The 14407-nt window shown below is 50.5% G+C and overlaps 2 protein-coding genes across 3 annotated transcripts in view; both read right to left on the reverse strand.

Moving 5' to 3' along the window:
- Positions 1-14407, reverse strand: part of LOC309384266 (uncharacterized protein) — a 162943-nt gene that overhangs the window by 75343 nt on the left and 73193 nt on the right. The window lies entirely within an intron of this gene.
- Positions 1-14407, reverse strand: part of LOC309384275 (uncharacterized protein) — a 34408-nt gene that overhangs the window by 12280 nt on the left and 7721 nt on the right. The window contains exons 2-3 of one of the 2 annotated variants that reach the window (XM_081937580.1): positions 13112-13157; positions 9395-13074 (exon numbers count right to left, since the gene is read on the reverse strand). In XM_081937580.1, coding sequence (XP_081793706.1) covers positions 10581-12035 — 1455 coding nt within the window. In that variant the 5' untranslated portion in view covers positions 12036-13074; positions 13112-13157 and the 3' untranslated portion in view covers positions 9395-10580. Of the gene's footprint in view, positions 1-9394; positions 13079-13111; positions 13158-14407 lie in introns of those variants that run through there. The other variant, XR_014174014.1, reaches the window with a different exon arrangement.

Genomic DNA, 14407 nt, shown 5'->3' on the forward strand with positions numbered 1-14407 from the left:
GACGGGGATCCATTGCTGCAGCTCCTGCAGCCAGAGTAAGGAAGTCCGGTTGAAGAAGGAGGCGGTGGTGACCGCCTTCACTGCCCAGGACGCTGCCTGATGCCCCTTTTGGAGGGTGAGATCTGCCTTCCTGTCCTCCAACTTCAGAGCCTCTTTTGGTTCCCTTGGGAGGTTAGTTGGGGTGTGCAGTGCCCGTACTGGATCATAGATGGAGGGCTGAGATAGTGCCCCAGCCATGTCCTGATCCACATTGAAAAAGATCTTGTCTGTGGATGTGGGCATAGGACCCACTGTGGGGGCTGCCCACTGGTGCTTGACTGACTCCAGGAAGGCCTTGGGGGTTGGCACTGTATCGGTCTCAATGGCCTTCTCATCAAAGATGGTTTTTGCCGAGAACCCCTGAAGCTGAGGTGGTGCTTCTGCTGCTCTGTTTCCAAGCTTGGCTGCTGCCTTGGCCTTGAACAGAAGCGACTTGTACAATGAAGGCTGGAAGAACCTGGTGAAGGCCGGCTTAGGAGGCGGCATACCTTTGTCCTCGAAAAGTTTATTTTCCCTGACTTCCCTGTTCTGACCCCCCTTCCTCCGTTGCCCACACAGCACACACACTCCGGAACAGTACAAGGGAACAAGGTTTATTACACCAACAGACAAGAGGTTTTGTGGCAGCAAGCCAGCAAGACAGAACTCAGAGATAGAACACACAAAAGCAGCTATCCAGCTTGCCAGGATCCCAGACTAGAGTTGCTGGCTTAAGTCCTTTGTTGATTGCTACGCAGAGCCTCTCCAGAGTCAACCCTTTTACAACCTAAAAAGGGCGTCTCCCAAACAGCACCTGAGAGCTCTTTACTGCCTATAATTACGCCCACGCTCCTTGCGTCTGTGGGCGTGCCGGAAACGGGCATCTAGAAACGTCCTGCTAAGTCCTGAGTCACTGTCCTCTCTGCTGCTCCAAGGCAGGGCATCGGGAGTCCTCCTCCTCTGGCTCTCACCGCTGCTCCATGCCTCTGGCGCCACCTGGTGGCCGACCAGACTCTCGGATTCCTGCTCAGCCTCTGAATCCTGTCCAGGATCGCCCATCTCCTCTGGAGCTGACTCGTATGGAGTATCACTCTCGGAGTCTGGTGACAGCGGCACCGGCTGGGCCACAACACTATCCCTCACCGCAGGGCCCTTCCCCCGGGCCTGACGCTCAGGATGCGGTCGGGAGGGAAATCGTCCATGATAGGCCCGCACCAAAGCTGGAGCATGCACAGCCGTCGCATCGGTCCAGGTCCCCCCGTCCGAGTCCTCGTCCGCCCAGTCGACCAAATACTGGAACCGACCCTTGAGCCATCTCGAGTCACAGATCCGGGTCACTCTGTGCGATGGCCGTGCGTGCACCTCAGGCGACGACGGCAGGGGCGAAGAGGGACATCGGAGAGGACAATCCGATCACTCAGGGATCAGGAGCGAGCGATGGAACACCGGGTGTACTCGCATCGAGCGCGGGAGGGTCAGGCGATAGGCCACCGGATTGATAACGGCCTCCACAGGGAACGGCCCCAGATACCGGTGGTCCAACTTCCTCGTAGGCCGGTGGGACGGAAGATGCCGCGTGGACAACCACACGCGATCACCCACGGCCAATTCCGGCACCGCATGGCGAGACCTGTCCGCCATCCGCTTGTAATCCTCCTTCGCCTGATTCAAGTAGCGGCGCACCATCTGGTGAACCGCCTGAAGCTCAGAGAGGAAATCCTGCGCTGCGGGGACCGGAGAGTCCACGGGGGTGAGAGGGAAAAAACGAGGGTGGTACCCGACGTTCGCCATGAAAGGCATCATCCGTGTGGAGGAGTGCTGCGAGTTGTTGAACGCAAACTCCGCCACGGCAAGGTACTCCGCCCAATTGTTCTGCTGCTGGTTCACGAAGCAGCGCAGATATTGTTCCAGAATCCCAATCACCTTCTCCGTCCCTCCATCGGTTTCGGGATGGTGCGCCGAGGACAGACAAACTTGAACGTCAAGAGCGGCCATCAGCCCTTTCCAGAACTGGGCCGTGAATTGTGTACCACGATCGGAGACGACCCGGTCAGGTAGGCCGTGCAGCCGGAACACATGCTGGATGAACATGCGGGCGGTGGCGCGGGCTGTAGGCAATCTCCGGCAGGGGATGAAATGCGCCATCTTGGTGAGCATGTCCACCACCACTAGGACCGTAGTGAAACCGGACGACGGAGGCAGTTCCGTCAAGAAGTCCATGGACACGGCTCCCCAGGGTCTGTCCGGGGTCGGCAATGGCTGTAGCAAGCCTGGAGGAGCTCCCGTCGCTGATTTGGCCTGTCGACACTGCACACATGACGTGACGTACGTCTGCACGTCGTGTCGCAGGCGAGGCCACCAAGACGTACGGGAAACCAGGTGCAAAGTTTTGAACAGGCCAAAGTGTCCCGCTGCCGGAGTGTCATGACATTGGGAGAGAACCAATCCACGGAGCGGTCCTGCAGGCACGTAGAGCCGATCCCGATACTTCAAAAGGTCCTCGTCAAAGGTCCACGGGGATGTCGGCCCTACCTCTGCCCGCCGTTGTTCCACCCACTCGTCGTTTCGCTGCGCATTCCGTATCAACGACCGTAAATCCACGGGTTCCTGGATTGCAGCGAAGGATTCGACGGATAGGACCGTCCGGGGGGGCAGTGAGTCAGCAGGGTCTGAGTACTCCGGCTTTCTGGACAGGGCATCCGCCCTCTGGTTCAAGGCACTGGGGATATACGTGACCTTGAAGTGGAACCGGGCAAAAAACAGAGACCACCAGATCTGGCGTTGATTGAGCTTCCGCGCTGTTGTCAAAAACTCCAGATTCTGATGGTCTGTCCGGACTTCGACCTGATGCCTGGCCCCCTCCAGGTGATGTCGCCAGGCTTCGAACGCCGCCTTGATAGCCAGCAACTCCTTCTCCCAGATGGTATAATTGCGCTTGGAAGGATTGAGTTTCCGAGAGTAATAGGCGCAAGGGAAAAGGGTGCCATCAGGGGCGTGAGCCTGCAATAACACCGCCCCCACTGTGATGTCGGACGCATCCGCCTCGACTACAAAGGGGCGATGGGGATCAGGGTGTTTCAAGATCGGCTCCTTTGTAAAAGCGTGCTTCAACGCCACGAACGCTTGTTGTTCCGTGGACCCCCAGTGAAACGGCACTTTCTTTTGCAGGAGCCGAGTGAGGGGCGCGGTCAAGAAAGCAAAGCCAGGGATGAAGGACCGGTAGTAGTTGGCAAACCCGAGGAGTCTCTGAACGTCTTTCATCCGTCGAGGAGATTGCCAACTTCGTAATACCTCCACCTTGCCTGGCTCCATCGCAATTCCTTCAGGGGATATACGGTGCCCCAGGAACTCTATGGTGGTCTGCCAGAACTGACACTTCTCCAGCTTAGCAAACAAGCGATGCTTTCGAAGGCGCTGCAAGACCTGACGCAAGTGCTGTTGATGATCCTTCCGAGACGTAGAGTAGATCAAGATGTCGTCCAGGTAGATGACGACAAACTGATCCAAAAGGTCCCGAAAGATATCGTTCATAAAATGTTGGAAGACAGCTGGGGCATTGGTCAACCCGAACGGCATGACCGTATACTCAAAATGTCCGTATCGGGTGCCAAAGGCTGTCTTCCATTCGTCCCCTGCCCTGACTCAGACCAGATTGTAAGCTCCACGTAAGTCCAGTTTTGTAAACACCGCGGCCTCCCGGAGCCGCTCCAACAACTCGGGAATCAGAGGCAACGGGTAGCGATTACGGATCGTGATGGCGTTCAAGCGCCGGTAATCGCAACAAAGTCTTAGATCCCCGGTCTTCTTTTTGATGAACAAAACCGGGGCAGACAAGGGCGAAGACGAAGGCCGGATAAAACCCCGGGCCAGGTTCTTGTCAAGGAAGTCCCGCAATGCGGCCAACTCCGGTTCAGACATGGAGTATAGGTGGCCCGTCGGGAGTTTCGCATCAGGTACCAGGTCAATGGGACAGTCGTAAGGCCGGTGCAGTGGCAGTTGATCCGCCTCCTGCTCGCTAAACACGTCCGCGAACTCCGCTAAATCCGGCGGCACTGTCACCTCGGCCGAACTGGGCACCTGAGCCGCGCAAACATGATGGGTGTGGTCCACGCATTGCAAGGACGGGAACGAGATGCGGTTCTGTGACCAGTGGATCTGGGGATCGTGCGCCCGCAGCCAAGCCAAGCCCAACACCACGGGGAAATGCAGACCCAAAGCCACGTAAAATTGAATGGCCTCCTCATGCTCCCCGAGGATCAGGCAAAAAGGCTGCGTGGCGTTCTTGATGGGCCCAGACAGAAGCACCCGGCCATCAATGGTCTCCACTCGCACCGGAGGGTCTACCGGGCACAGAGGGACGTGATATTTCGTGACAAACGCTGCATCCATAAAATTCGTAGTGGCCCCGGAATCGACCAAGGCATGGGCTGCAATTCCCTGCGGACTACCCGACAAGAGAATGTGCGCTGCAAGAATCAGATGTCGTGGAGGCCCCTCCGCCTCTGTTCTGGCCTGTGCCCGACCCGAAGTCTCCCTCAGATCGGGCTTTCCCCGTTTCCCGAGACGGAGGTCCGTCGTTGAGGGGAGGCCGTAGACCATGCAGCCCCTCTACCTCCCTTCTTGGGGCAACCCGTAGCCAGATGTCCCGGATCCCCACAGTAAAAACACAACCCCCCTGCACGCTGTCTCTCCATCTCCGTGCGTGACAAGCGGGGTCTGGCTGCACCCAACTCCATGGGCTCCTCCCGTGGGACAGGAGTCTCTCGTGGAACTGGCACTCTCAGAACCTCCCGGGACACTCGGCGAGGCCTCCGCCTCTGCAGCCGGCCGTCAATCCGGAGGCATAGATGAACCAACGCGTCAAACCTTGGAGGCCTGTCCACTCTCACCAGCTCATCCTGCAGGTCCTCTGACAGGCCATCCTGAAAAGCATCCATAAGGGCTGGCTCATTCCACTCAGAGTCCTGACTGAGCAGCCGGAACTCGGTAACATAGTCCAGTAAAGAACCACGCCCTTGGTGCAACTCTTTCAGGAGTCTGGTGGCTGTTTCTCCTTTGATGGGGTCCTCAAACGTCAGCTGAAGATGAGTGCAAAAACCCTGGAAGTCATCCAGCAGGGGGCTCGGCTGAGACAGCAAAGGCGTAGCCCACCGTGGTGCTGTGCCTGAGAGCAAGCTTATCACAAAGCCCACCTTCGTCTGGTCGGTGGGAAAGTCCTCCGCTCTCAAGGCAATGAACAACCGGCATTGGCCCAGGAACGCCGAGAAAAGTTTCGCACTGCCATCAAACTTATCCGGCATGGCCACTGGGCATTTCCTTCGTTGCTGCTGGGGGGGTGGGGGGTTGGCAGGAGCAGACAGCTGTGCAACTTGCGCTGTTAGCAAGGCAAGTTGCTATGCGAAGAGAGCATTCTCCGCCTGAAGTTGCTCCATCATAGCTGAATGGAGATACGTTTGGGGTAGCAATCAATCTGTTCTGACCCCCCTTCCTCCGTTGCCCACACAGCACACACACTCCGGAACAGTACAAGGGAACAAGGTTTATTACACCAACAGACAAGAGGTTTTGTGGCAGCAAGCCAGCAAGACAGAACTCACAGAGATAGAACACACAAAAGCAGCTATCCAGCTTGCCAGGATCCCAGACTAGAGTTGCTGGCTTAAGTCCTTTGTTGATTGCTACGCAGAGCCTCTCCAGAGTCAACCCTTTTATAACCTAAAAAGGGCGTCTCCCAAACAGCACCTGAGAGCTCTTTACTGCCTATAATTACGCCCACGCTCCTTGCGTCTGTGGGCGCGCCGGAAACGGGCATCTAGAAACGCCCTGCTAAGTCCTGAGTCACTGTCCTCTCCGCTGCTCCAAGGCAGAGCATCGGGAATCCTCCTCCTCTGGCTCTCACCGCTGCTCCATGCCTCTGGCGCCACCTGGTGGCCGACCAGACTCTCGGATTCCTGCTCAGCCTCTGAATCCTGTCCAGGATCGCCCATCTCCTCTGGAGCTGACTCGTATGGAGTATCACTCTCGGAGTCTGGTGACAGCGGCACCGGCTGGGCCACAACACTTCCCCCTCCTCACAATCCAGGTTGCTGTCCTCCTGCGATGAGATTGAGGAACTGGAGATGTCTTCCTCCTGGTCTACCAGGCCTTCTGGTGCCCTGGGGGATAGTGCCACCTGGGGCTGCGCTTGTGGCTGCTGAAAGGCCCCTGTCATACATTGCTGGAAGGGCCGCATTATTAGGTCCTCAAAGTTGGAGACCCCTGAGGGGGGTTGTTGGATGGGCGTCATGCCCACCTCTGCCGGAGGGAGACCCAGAGGTGGAATTCCCGTGGGCAAGGCTGTATGTGTGGGGGGGGGGAATACCACCCCTGAGCAAGACCCCAAAGACCTGATGTGTCAATTGGGATCCTTGATTGTAATGTGGGTTCCTCCCTTGTGGCTCTGCTTGAAGTAGGGGCTCCAGGGGCCTTCCCCTTCTGCTCCAGGCCTGGGGTGGATTTGGGCCCACTTGCCTTCTTGTAGAGCTGCTCCAGCCTCCTGTGCCTTCAAGTTTCATACTTGGAGGCTTTGGCAGGCTTGTGACCACCCTCTTCCAGCTCTGCCCTGGGGGAAAGGTGCTTTTTCTTTTCCTTAGCCTTTCCTCCCCCCCTCCTCCTGGGCAGCCCTTGGGGTGGTCACTAACCCTGGCTGGTCCTCTGCGCCTCTGGTGGGGCTGCTGTCCATCGCTGCAGGTGCTGGATTCCTGCCAGTCTCCTCCTGGTTGCTGGGTGCCGCCATCTTTGAACACGTGGTCCCTGCCAGCTTCAAGATGGCGCCCGTGCTAGGAGACGAAAGGCGCTTCTTTTAAACTTGTGCTCTGGTGGCTTGTGCTCCAAGGAGCTGCCGTGTGCCTCCACCGCCGATCTCTTCATTCCCCTCTGCCTCTCTCTGGCGCTAGGGGCTTGGGTCTGCCTGTGGACTCCCTCCGATGAGGTGAGCTACGTGGGCGATGGTGCGGGCGCTCCACGGTGTTTGGGAAGCCACGGTTCGCTGCTCAAACCCGTGGGGAGCAGTGGAGCACTCCGTCACTTAGCAGAGCTTCCAGCGGCAAGGCTCACCTTCTGGGCGGGGATCCTGCGCCGTCCTCGTCTGCTGGTGTTCCGATTGCGCCCTGTGGCGCTTGGATGATCTGCAGCTCGCGCTCCGGCGCCTCTGGCTCCCACGCAGCAGGGCCTGTCTATGGAAGGCTTGTGCCCTCTGTTTCTTGTTTGCCCGGCCGAAATTCCTTTTCTGAGTGATACTTGTCTCACTCAGATGCCTGGGCAGCAAAACCAGCCCATTTTTCACTCTCTTCACCTCCAGAAGATAGGTAAAGAGTGATAGCAATAAGCAGAAAGAGAGGGAGATAGAGTGATAGCAATAAGAAAATGGGGAACCTTAGTGTAGACCTATTATATAACAAAATGAAAGGAAGAACAAGAGAAAATGTGGACTAATTGAATAATGAGACTATAAATTAATATGTGTATGCATTATTATTAGAAATATATAACCGCATTGAACGGAAGGATTATGTTTAACTTGATTCATTTTATTTGTATTAGAATGTATGACACAGGTGCCACACTGTTCATGCATTGATTTGATATTTTGATTTTAAAAAATTAAAACTTGAAAAAAAAGAGAGAAAGCAAGAGAAAGCAAGAGAGAGAGGGACAGACCAAGAGAGAGAGAGAGAAGAGAGACACACAGAGGGAGAGGGAGAGGGAGAGAGAGAGAGAGGGAGGGAGGGAGAGAGAAAGAAGAGAAAGCGGAAAGAGAAAGACTTATTATCAGTTCCTTGGGGCTGAGAAGAATTGCTGCAAAACTGAGTTTCCTGAAATGGACCACTAGACTCCTGAATAACTGAAAAAACGATCTAGTAAAAAGAAAACAGAACCAAAAGAGCAACTTGCAAACAAAAGAAAATGAAACACCCCCAGGAACAAAACAAATTAAAGTTTAATTTGTGTGCATTGTTCAAAGGACTGTTGATTTGCCCACCTAGTCATACTCCTTGTATGGCTGGCTTTTCCCGCCAGCCTCATTATCCCTCCTCCAGCTGTTAGCTTTATATATACCTTGCAGAATCTAGCAGCTCAGCTGTGTACTTCTGTTCATGATTGCTCACAAAGGTAAGGATGAAGGGCACGGGGCAGAAGGAAGGTGGGGGAGGGCAGGGTGGAAGACGGCTGATACTGTTGTTGAGTGTACTGACATGTGCAGGTAGTAAGGGAGCATTCAGGAGACCATGGCAATAGAGCCCTTCTAGGGTGTTTCCCGAATCCGGCCTGGCCTACGAGGGGAGTGTATAGGGATGACACGACACTTCTGGGCCAGTTTCGGCAGGGACTGGTTTATAAAATGGCTGCACAATCTTATACATATATACCTACCCTTGTTTCCCTCTTTTGGACCCCAAAATAAGCATCAAGTCTTAGTTTCGGTGGATGTCTTACCCACTTACTTTAGGACCATTGCAGTCCACGCCCTGACACCCTGAGGAAATAATGTTTTAAAAAGCTCCCATCAGCTACCCTTTTCCTTTTGGCTAAACCCCTCTAAGTGCACTCCAACCATTTCCATTGACTGCATTTTCTTTCACTCTTGGTTCCCTTCTGAGAAGGCAGAGAAGTATGCGAGTCAAGTATGCGTATGTTATGCTGACGTTTGCCCCAGGATATCATGTGGCGTGTTGTGCCGTTACCACAGTTCATACCAGGGATCAATCCAGGGCCCACTGAAAATGGTGGCTGCTTCCAGGACAAAGTCATGAGGCCCAATGATATATGTCCGTGATGACGAATCTATGAAACACATGACACAGGTGGCATGCTGACCCATTTGTTAAAGCACGCAAGGCATTGCCTTGTCAGCTCCAGTGCACATCCGTGGGCTGGCCAGCTGACTTTGGCCTTCTTTTAAGGCTGTTTCATTGAAGTTTCCGGAGCACGAAAAACCGGCCCTACAGGAAAACTGGAAGTTCAGGAACGGACTTCTGGTTTGCTCGTAGGGCCATTTTTCGCCCCCCAGAGCCTTCAGGAAGCTTCCCTGAAGGATCAGGAGGGTGAAAAACAGCCCTACGACCAAACTGTACGTCACAGTTCCTGAACTTCCCGGGTTCCCCTTAGGGCCGTTTACATCCTCCGGAGGCTTCCGGGAACCTCCTGAAGCCTCCGGAGGCCCTCCAGGGAGGATGGGAGGCTGTTTTCGCCTTCCCCAACCTCCTAGAAAGCCTCTGGAGCCTGGGAGGGCAAAAAAAGGACATCAAAAGGGGGGGGGGGAACGCTGGTTGTGCACATAGCATTATGGGTGTGGGCATGCCTGCGCACAACCCCCCTGTGCTCCCCCTGCTTTGGTACATGATCCAAAAACCATTAGCCATCACTGATATATGTTCTTCCCACCCTGGGGGAGGGGGTTAAGGACCAAGGGGACTCAAGGGTTAGGAAACAAAGGAAAAGGATGTCTTGGAGGGTGGGGGAGGCCTAGAGATGTCTACGGCAGGCAGCCCTAGCCCTACGCTAGGCCTCCGAGGAATTTTTTCTAGCTCTGAATAGAAAGTGTTCTGCTTAACGACTCGCACATTTGATTAATGGCTGCATCAGGGAGAGCAGCGGATTCGGGTAGTTAAGGAAAGTAATTTCACTTAACAGCCATTGCAACCCGCAACCTTAATTCAAGGCCCATCATAGTTACATCTTAAGGACTATTTTTATGCGGGCTGTGGAATTCTGGGGCTGAAAATCAGGCAAAACCAAGGTAGAAGACTGAAACTCCACATGTGGGAATTCCATAATCAACAGACAAAATCTCCACCCAAAATTCCTCATTGAGGAATTCCTTTACCTCTGGAAAAGGAAATATCCAGAAGCTTTCCTGATAACCAGAAATTAGTAGTTAGCCAATTTCCATTTTCCTTTTCACACCACTTAACCAATTTAATCCTGAGAAATTTCTGAGCAAAATAAATCAGGCCAAAATTCAAACAATCAATTTCTCACCTACACTTTCAAGGGAGATCACAAATGAAATTCAAGGATTCTCTAAATTCATCTACCTTTCCTCAAACGGATTACCTTGTGAGCAATAAGGGATGATTTATGCTTGAAGTAATGAGTACAGACTGGACAATTCTAAGATTTCTCCACGGTGTCAGTCCTCTGGTTTATCATTAGATAGGAATTCTGACTGAAACCTCTACCACAATCAGGACATTCAAAGGGTTTCTCTCCTGTATGAGTCCTTTGATGTGTCACCAGTTTCATATTATTACTAAAGATTTTCCCACAATCAAGACATTCAAAGGGTTTCTCTCCTATGTGAGTCCTCTGGTATTTCACCAGTTTGATATTATTACTAAAGCTTTTCCCACAATCAGGACATTCAAAGGACTTCTCTCCTGTGTGTGTGTCCAATGGTGTGTCACCAGATGGGAATTCCGATTAAAACCTTTCCCACAGATAGGAGATTCACACTGTTTTTCTCCTGTGGGTGTCCTCTGGTGGATCACCAGGTTGCAACCAGACTAAAACTTTTCCCACAATCAGGACATTGAATCGGTTTCTTTGTCTATGTGTGTTTTCTGGTGTTTCAACAGGCTGGAATTATTACTAAAGCTTTTCTCACAGTCAGGACATTCAAAGGGTTTCTCTCCTGTGTGAGTCCTCTGATGTGTCACCAGACTTGAATTCTGACTAAAGCTTTTCCCACAGAGAGGACATTCAAAGGGTTTCTCTCCTGTGTGAGTCCTCTGGTGTACCACCAGGTGAGAATTATCTCCAAAACCTTTCCCACAATCAGGACATTCAAAGGGTTTCGCTCCTGTGTGAGTCCTCTGGTGTCTCACCAGTCTGGAATAAATACTGAAACTTTTCCCACAATCAGAACATTGAAAGGGTTTCACTCCAGTGTGAGTCCTCTGGTGTATCACCAGGTAGGAATTCTGACCGAAACGTTTGCCACAATCAGAACATTCAAAGGTTTTCGCTCCTGTGTGAGTCCTCTGGTGTCTAACAAGGCTGGAACTCAGACTAAAACCTTTCCCACAATCAGGACATTCAAAGGGTTTTTCTCCTGTGTGTGTCCTCTGGTGTATCTCCAGATGGGAATTTCGAGTAAAACTTTTACCACAAATAGGACATTCAAACGGTTTCTCTCCTGTGTGAATCCTCTGGTGATTCACTAGGTGGTAATTCTGACTGAAATGTTTCCCACAATCAGGACATTCAAAGGGTTTCTCTCCTGTGTGAGTCCTCTTGTGTCTCACCAGATGGGAATTCTGATTAAAACCTTTCCCACAGATAGGACATTCAAACGGTTTTTCTCCTGTGTGTGTCCTCTGGTGGGTCACCAGGTTGCAACTCAAGCTAAAACTTTTCCCACAATCAGGACATTCAAACAGTTTCTTTGTTATGTGTGTTTTCTCGTGTTTCACCAGGCTGGAATTATCACTAAAGCTTTTCCCACATAGAGGACATTCAAAGGGTATATTTCTTGTGTGGGTCCTCTGATGTGTCACCAGACTTGAATTCTGACTAAAGCTTTTCCCACATAGAAGACATTCAAAGGTTATATCTCTTGTGTGGGTCCTCTGATGTGTCACCAGACTTGAATTCTGACTAAAGCTTTTCCCACAGATAGGACATTCAAAGGGTTTCTCTCCTGTGTGAGTCCTCTGATGTATCACCAAGTGGGAATTATCCCTAAAACCTTTCCCACAATCAGGACACTCAAAGGGTTTCTCTCCGGTGTGAATCCTCTGGTGTCTCACTAATCTGGAATAATCACTGAAGCTTTTCCCACAAATAAGACATTCAAAGGGTTTCTCTCCTGTGTGAGTCCTCTGGTGTATCACCAGACTGGAATAATCACTAAAGATTTTCCCACATAGAGGACATTCAAAGGGTTTCTCTCCTGTATGAGTCCTCTGGTGTCTCAGGAGGTAGGAATTTCTAATGAAGCCTTTCCCACAATCTACACACTTATAAGGTTTCTCCATGGAGTGAATCCTCTGATGTATTACCAGACAGGAATTACGACTGAAACTTCTCCCACAGTCAGGACATTGAATGGGTTTTTCTCATTTATGATTCCTCTGGTGTATCACAAAGATGGAATTATAACTGAAAGTTTTCCAACAATCAGGACATTGAAAGCATTTATCTCCTATTTGAGTCTTCCGGTGTATCACCAGGCTGGAATTGTGACTTTCCCATAATCAGGACATTCAAGGGGTTTTTCTTCTGTCAGTTCTCTGGTGTTTCTTGAAATGGAAATTTGTATTGAAGCTTTTTTTCACAATCTAGACACTCATACAGTTTCTCCCTTGAGTTAATCTACTGATACATCACCAGACTGAAATTGTGACTAATTTTTTTCCACAATCAGGAGATTCAAAGGGTTTCACTTTTGTGGGAGTCCTCGGGTGCTTCACCAGGGTAGAATTCTCAGGGAAACCTTTCCCACAGAAAGGATGTTCAAATGGTTTTATTCTTGTGTATGCATCCTTCAGTGTCTCAAGACCTGGGAATTTGTAATGAAACTTTCACACAATCTTCACAGTCATATGTTTTCTCCCTCCTGTGAGATATCTCATGCAGCACCATGTTGCCATGCTCACTAAAGCATTTACCACATTGGGAGCAATTTTGTGGCTTCCCTCTTTTGTAGAGGTGCTTCCATGAATCACAAGGGAGCTGTTGTGACCATAGTTTTTGCCACAACCAGATAATTAGTATGGATTTTCTCCTTTCTGACTCCTCTAGCGCATAATCAGTTGTGATTTGCAATCTGTGCTTTTCCCACAATAGGCAAATCTATGGAGCTTTTGCACAACTGATATTCTTGAGGAGGTCAAAAATATGGACAATGCCTTGTTTAATGGTGCTTTTGTTCAAGCCGTCTTCTTCCTCACAGGGAGAGGCCTCCATTCCTGTCTCTTCTACATGGCTTTACTATTGCTGCTGGAGGAGGAGCAGATTTGTATGGTTTTCTGTTGGAAATGGAAAATATTTTGATTTCTAGCTTGATTTTCTTCCCTTTTCAACATTGAGTGTTATTTACAGTTGTCCAGACTGTTATTTACAGTTGTCCAGGGTGTTCTTATTGGCATCCTGTTCATCTGTAAGATGCAAGAAAAAGAAACTTCAATGTTTGGTAAAATGGTTAGAGATGAGTTGAAAAAAAAAGTATACACCACTTTTGCTCATGGAAGTCCTAACTGCAAATAAGGGCTGAAAATACTGTCTACAACCCGTCTGGTGACGTCCATGTTGAAATAGTTCTCACATAACCTACAATTGGACCTGATATATCACTAAGAAGCTCAATCATTAAGCATCATGTCACATGACAGTGCCAACTTACACCTGTTCCTCTGTAAGTGTTAAGGTAATTACTGTGGGTTGTTAAAGGCAATTTCATATGAGTGTGACTTGCAATTTCCTGCCAATATATCCACTGATTTTGCTTGTCAGAAGCTAGCTGGGCAAATGAGGATCACAAATGTGGGATGCCACCACCATCATAAATATGCAACTATTGGCAGAACCCAAATTGGTGCAATCCTTTTCCTGCATCTTCAAAACCACAGTCACTGCTGACATGCGGTCACGGAACAAGTCCTAGGATTACCAAAACTTTTGTGGACTAGGTGCAGGTCTGCTTCTACTGTGCCATAGTAACTTTGAAGGCTCATGGAAGAAGTGGTAAGTGAGGACTACCTGTGCAACCAAAGATGAACCTGGTTAATACATGGATGGGACAAGAAATACGAAACTTATTGGCAAAACATAGAAATAAAAAAAACTTGTAAATTTTATTCATCTGTCATTTTCAATACACATGTGGATTATATAAGAGGGCAACATCAAGATATAATGGGAGACTTTCACTACCATGATATCAATTGGGAGACAAAGTCTACAACAAGTAGGAGATCGAAGTGTTAATGAAACCAGCCAAACATAGAAACGGTTTGTAAATGCAGGTTGTATTCTTCCTTCGGCACGAACTGACGAACAAAACACTAAAGCAATGAATAAATTGTCAGAGCTGCCACCCTGTGCTTCCCACCATCTTTTATAGCTACATTGGTAATTAAGATAAGCTGCACTCCGCTCCTACGCACACCCATCACATTGTGGCCCAGAGCGAAACCATCCGGCAGTTAATCATGTAATATTAGCAGGAGTTTCTTCAGCTTGTGTAAGTGGGACGGTGAGTCTTGTCAGGTGGCCAAGTCTGCTCCCCAGAATGGCAGCTCCAGGGCTGTGAGCTGGCTGGAGCTGACATCTAACCAACTTAGCTGACAACTTTGTCATCTAATTGGTAGAGGAGGAAACTAGAGGAAAAACTATACTTGACCTAATT

The sequence above is a fragment of the Natrix helvetica genome (genome assembly GCF_964273705.1).
Source record: "Natrix helvetica genome assembly, chromosome: 1".
NCBI lineage: Eukaryota > Metazoa > Chordata > Lepidosauria > Squamata > Natricidae > Natrix > Natrix helvetica.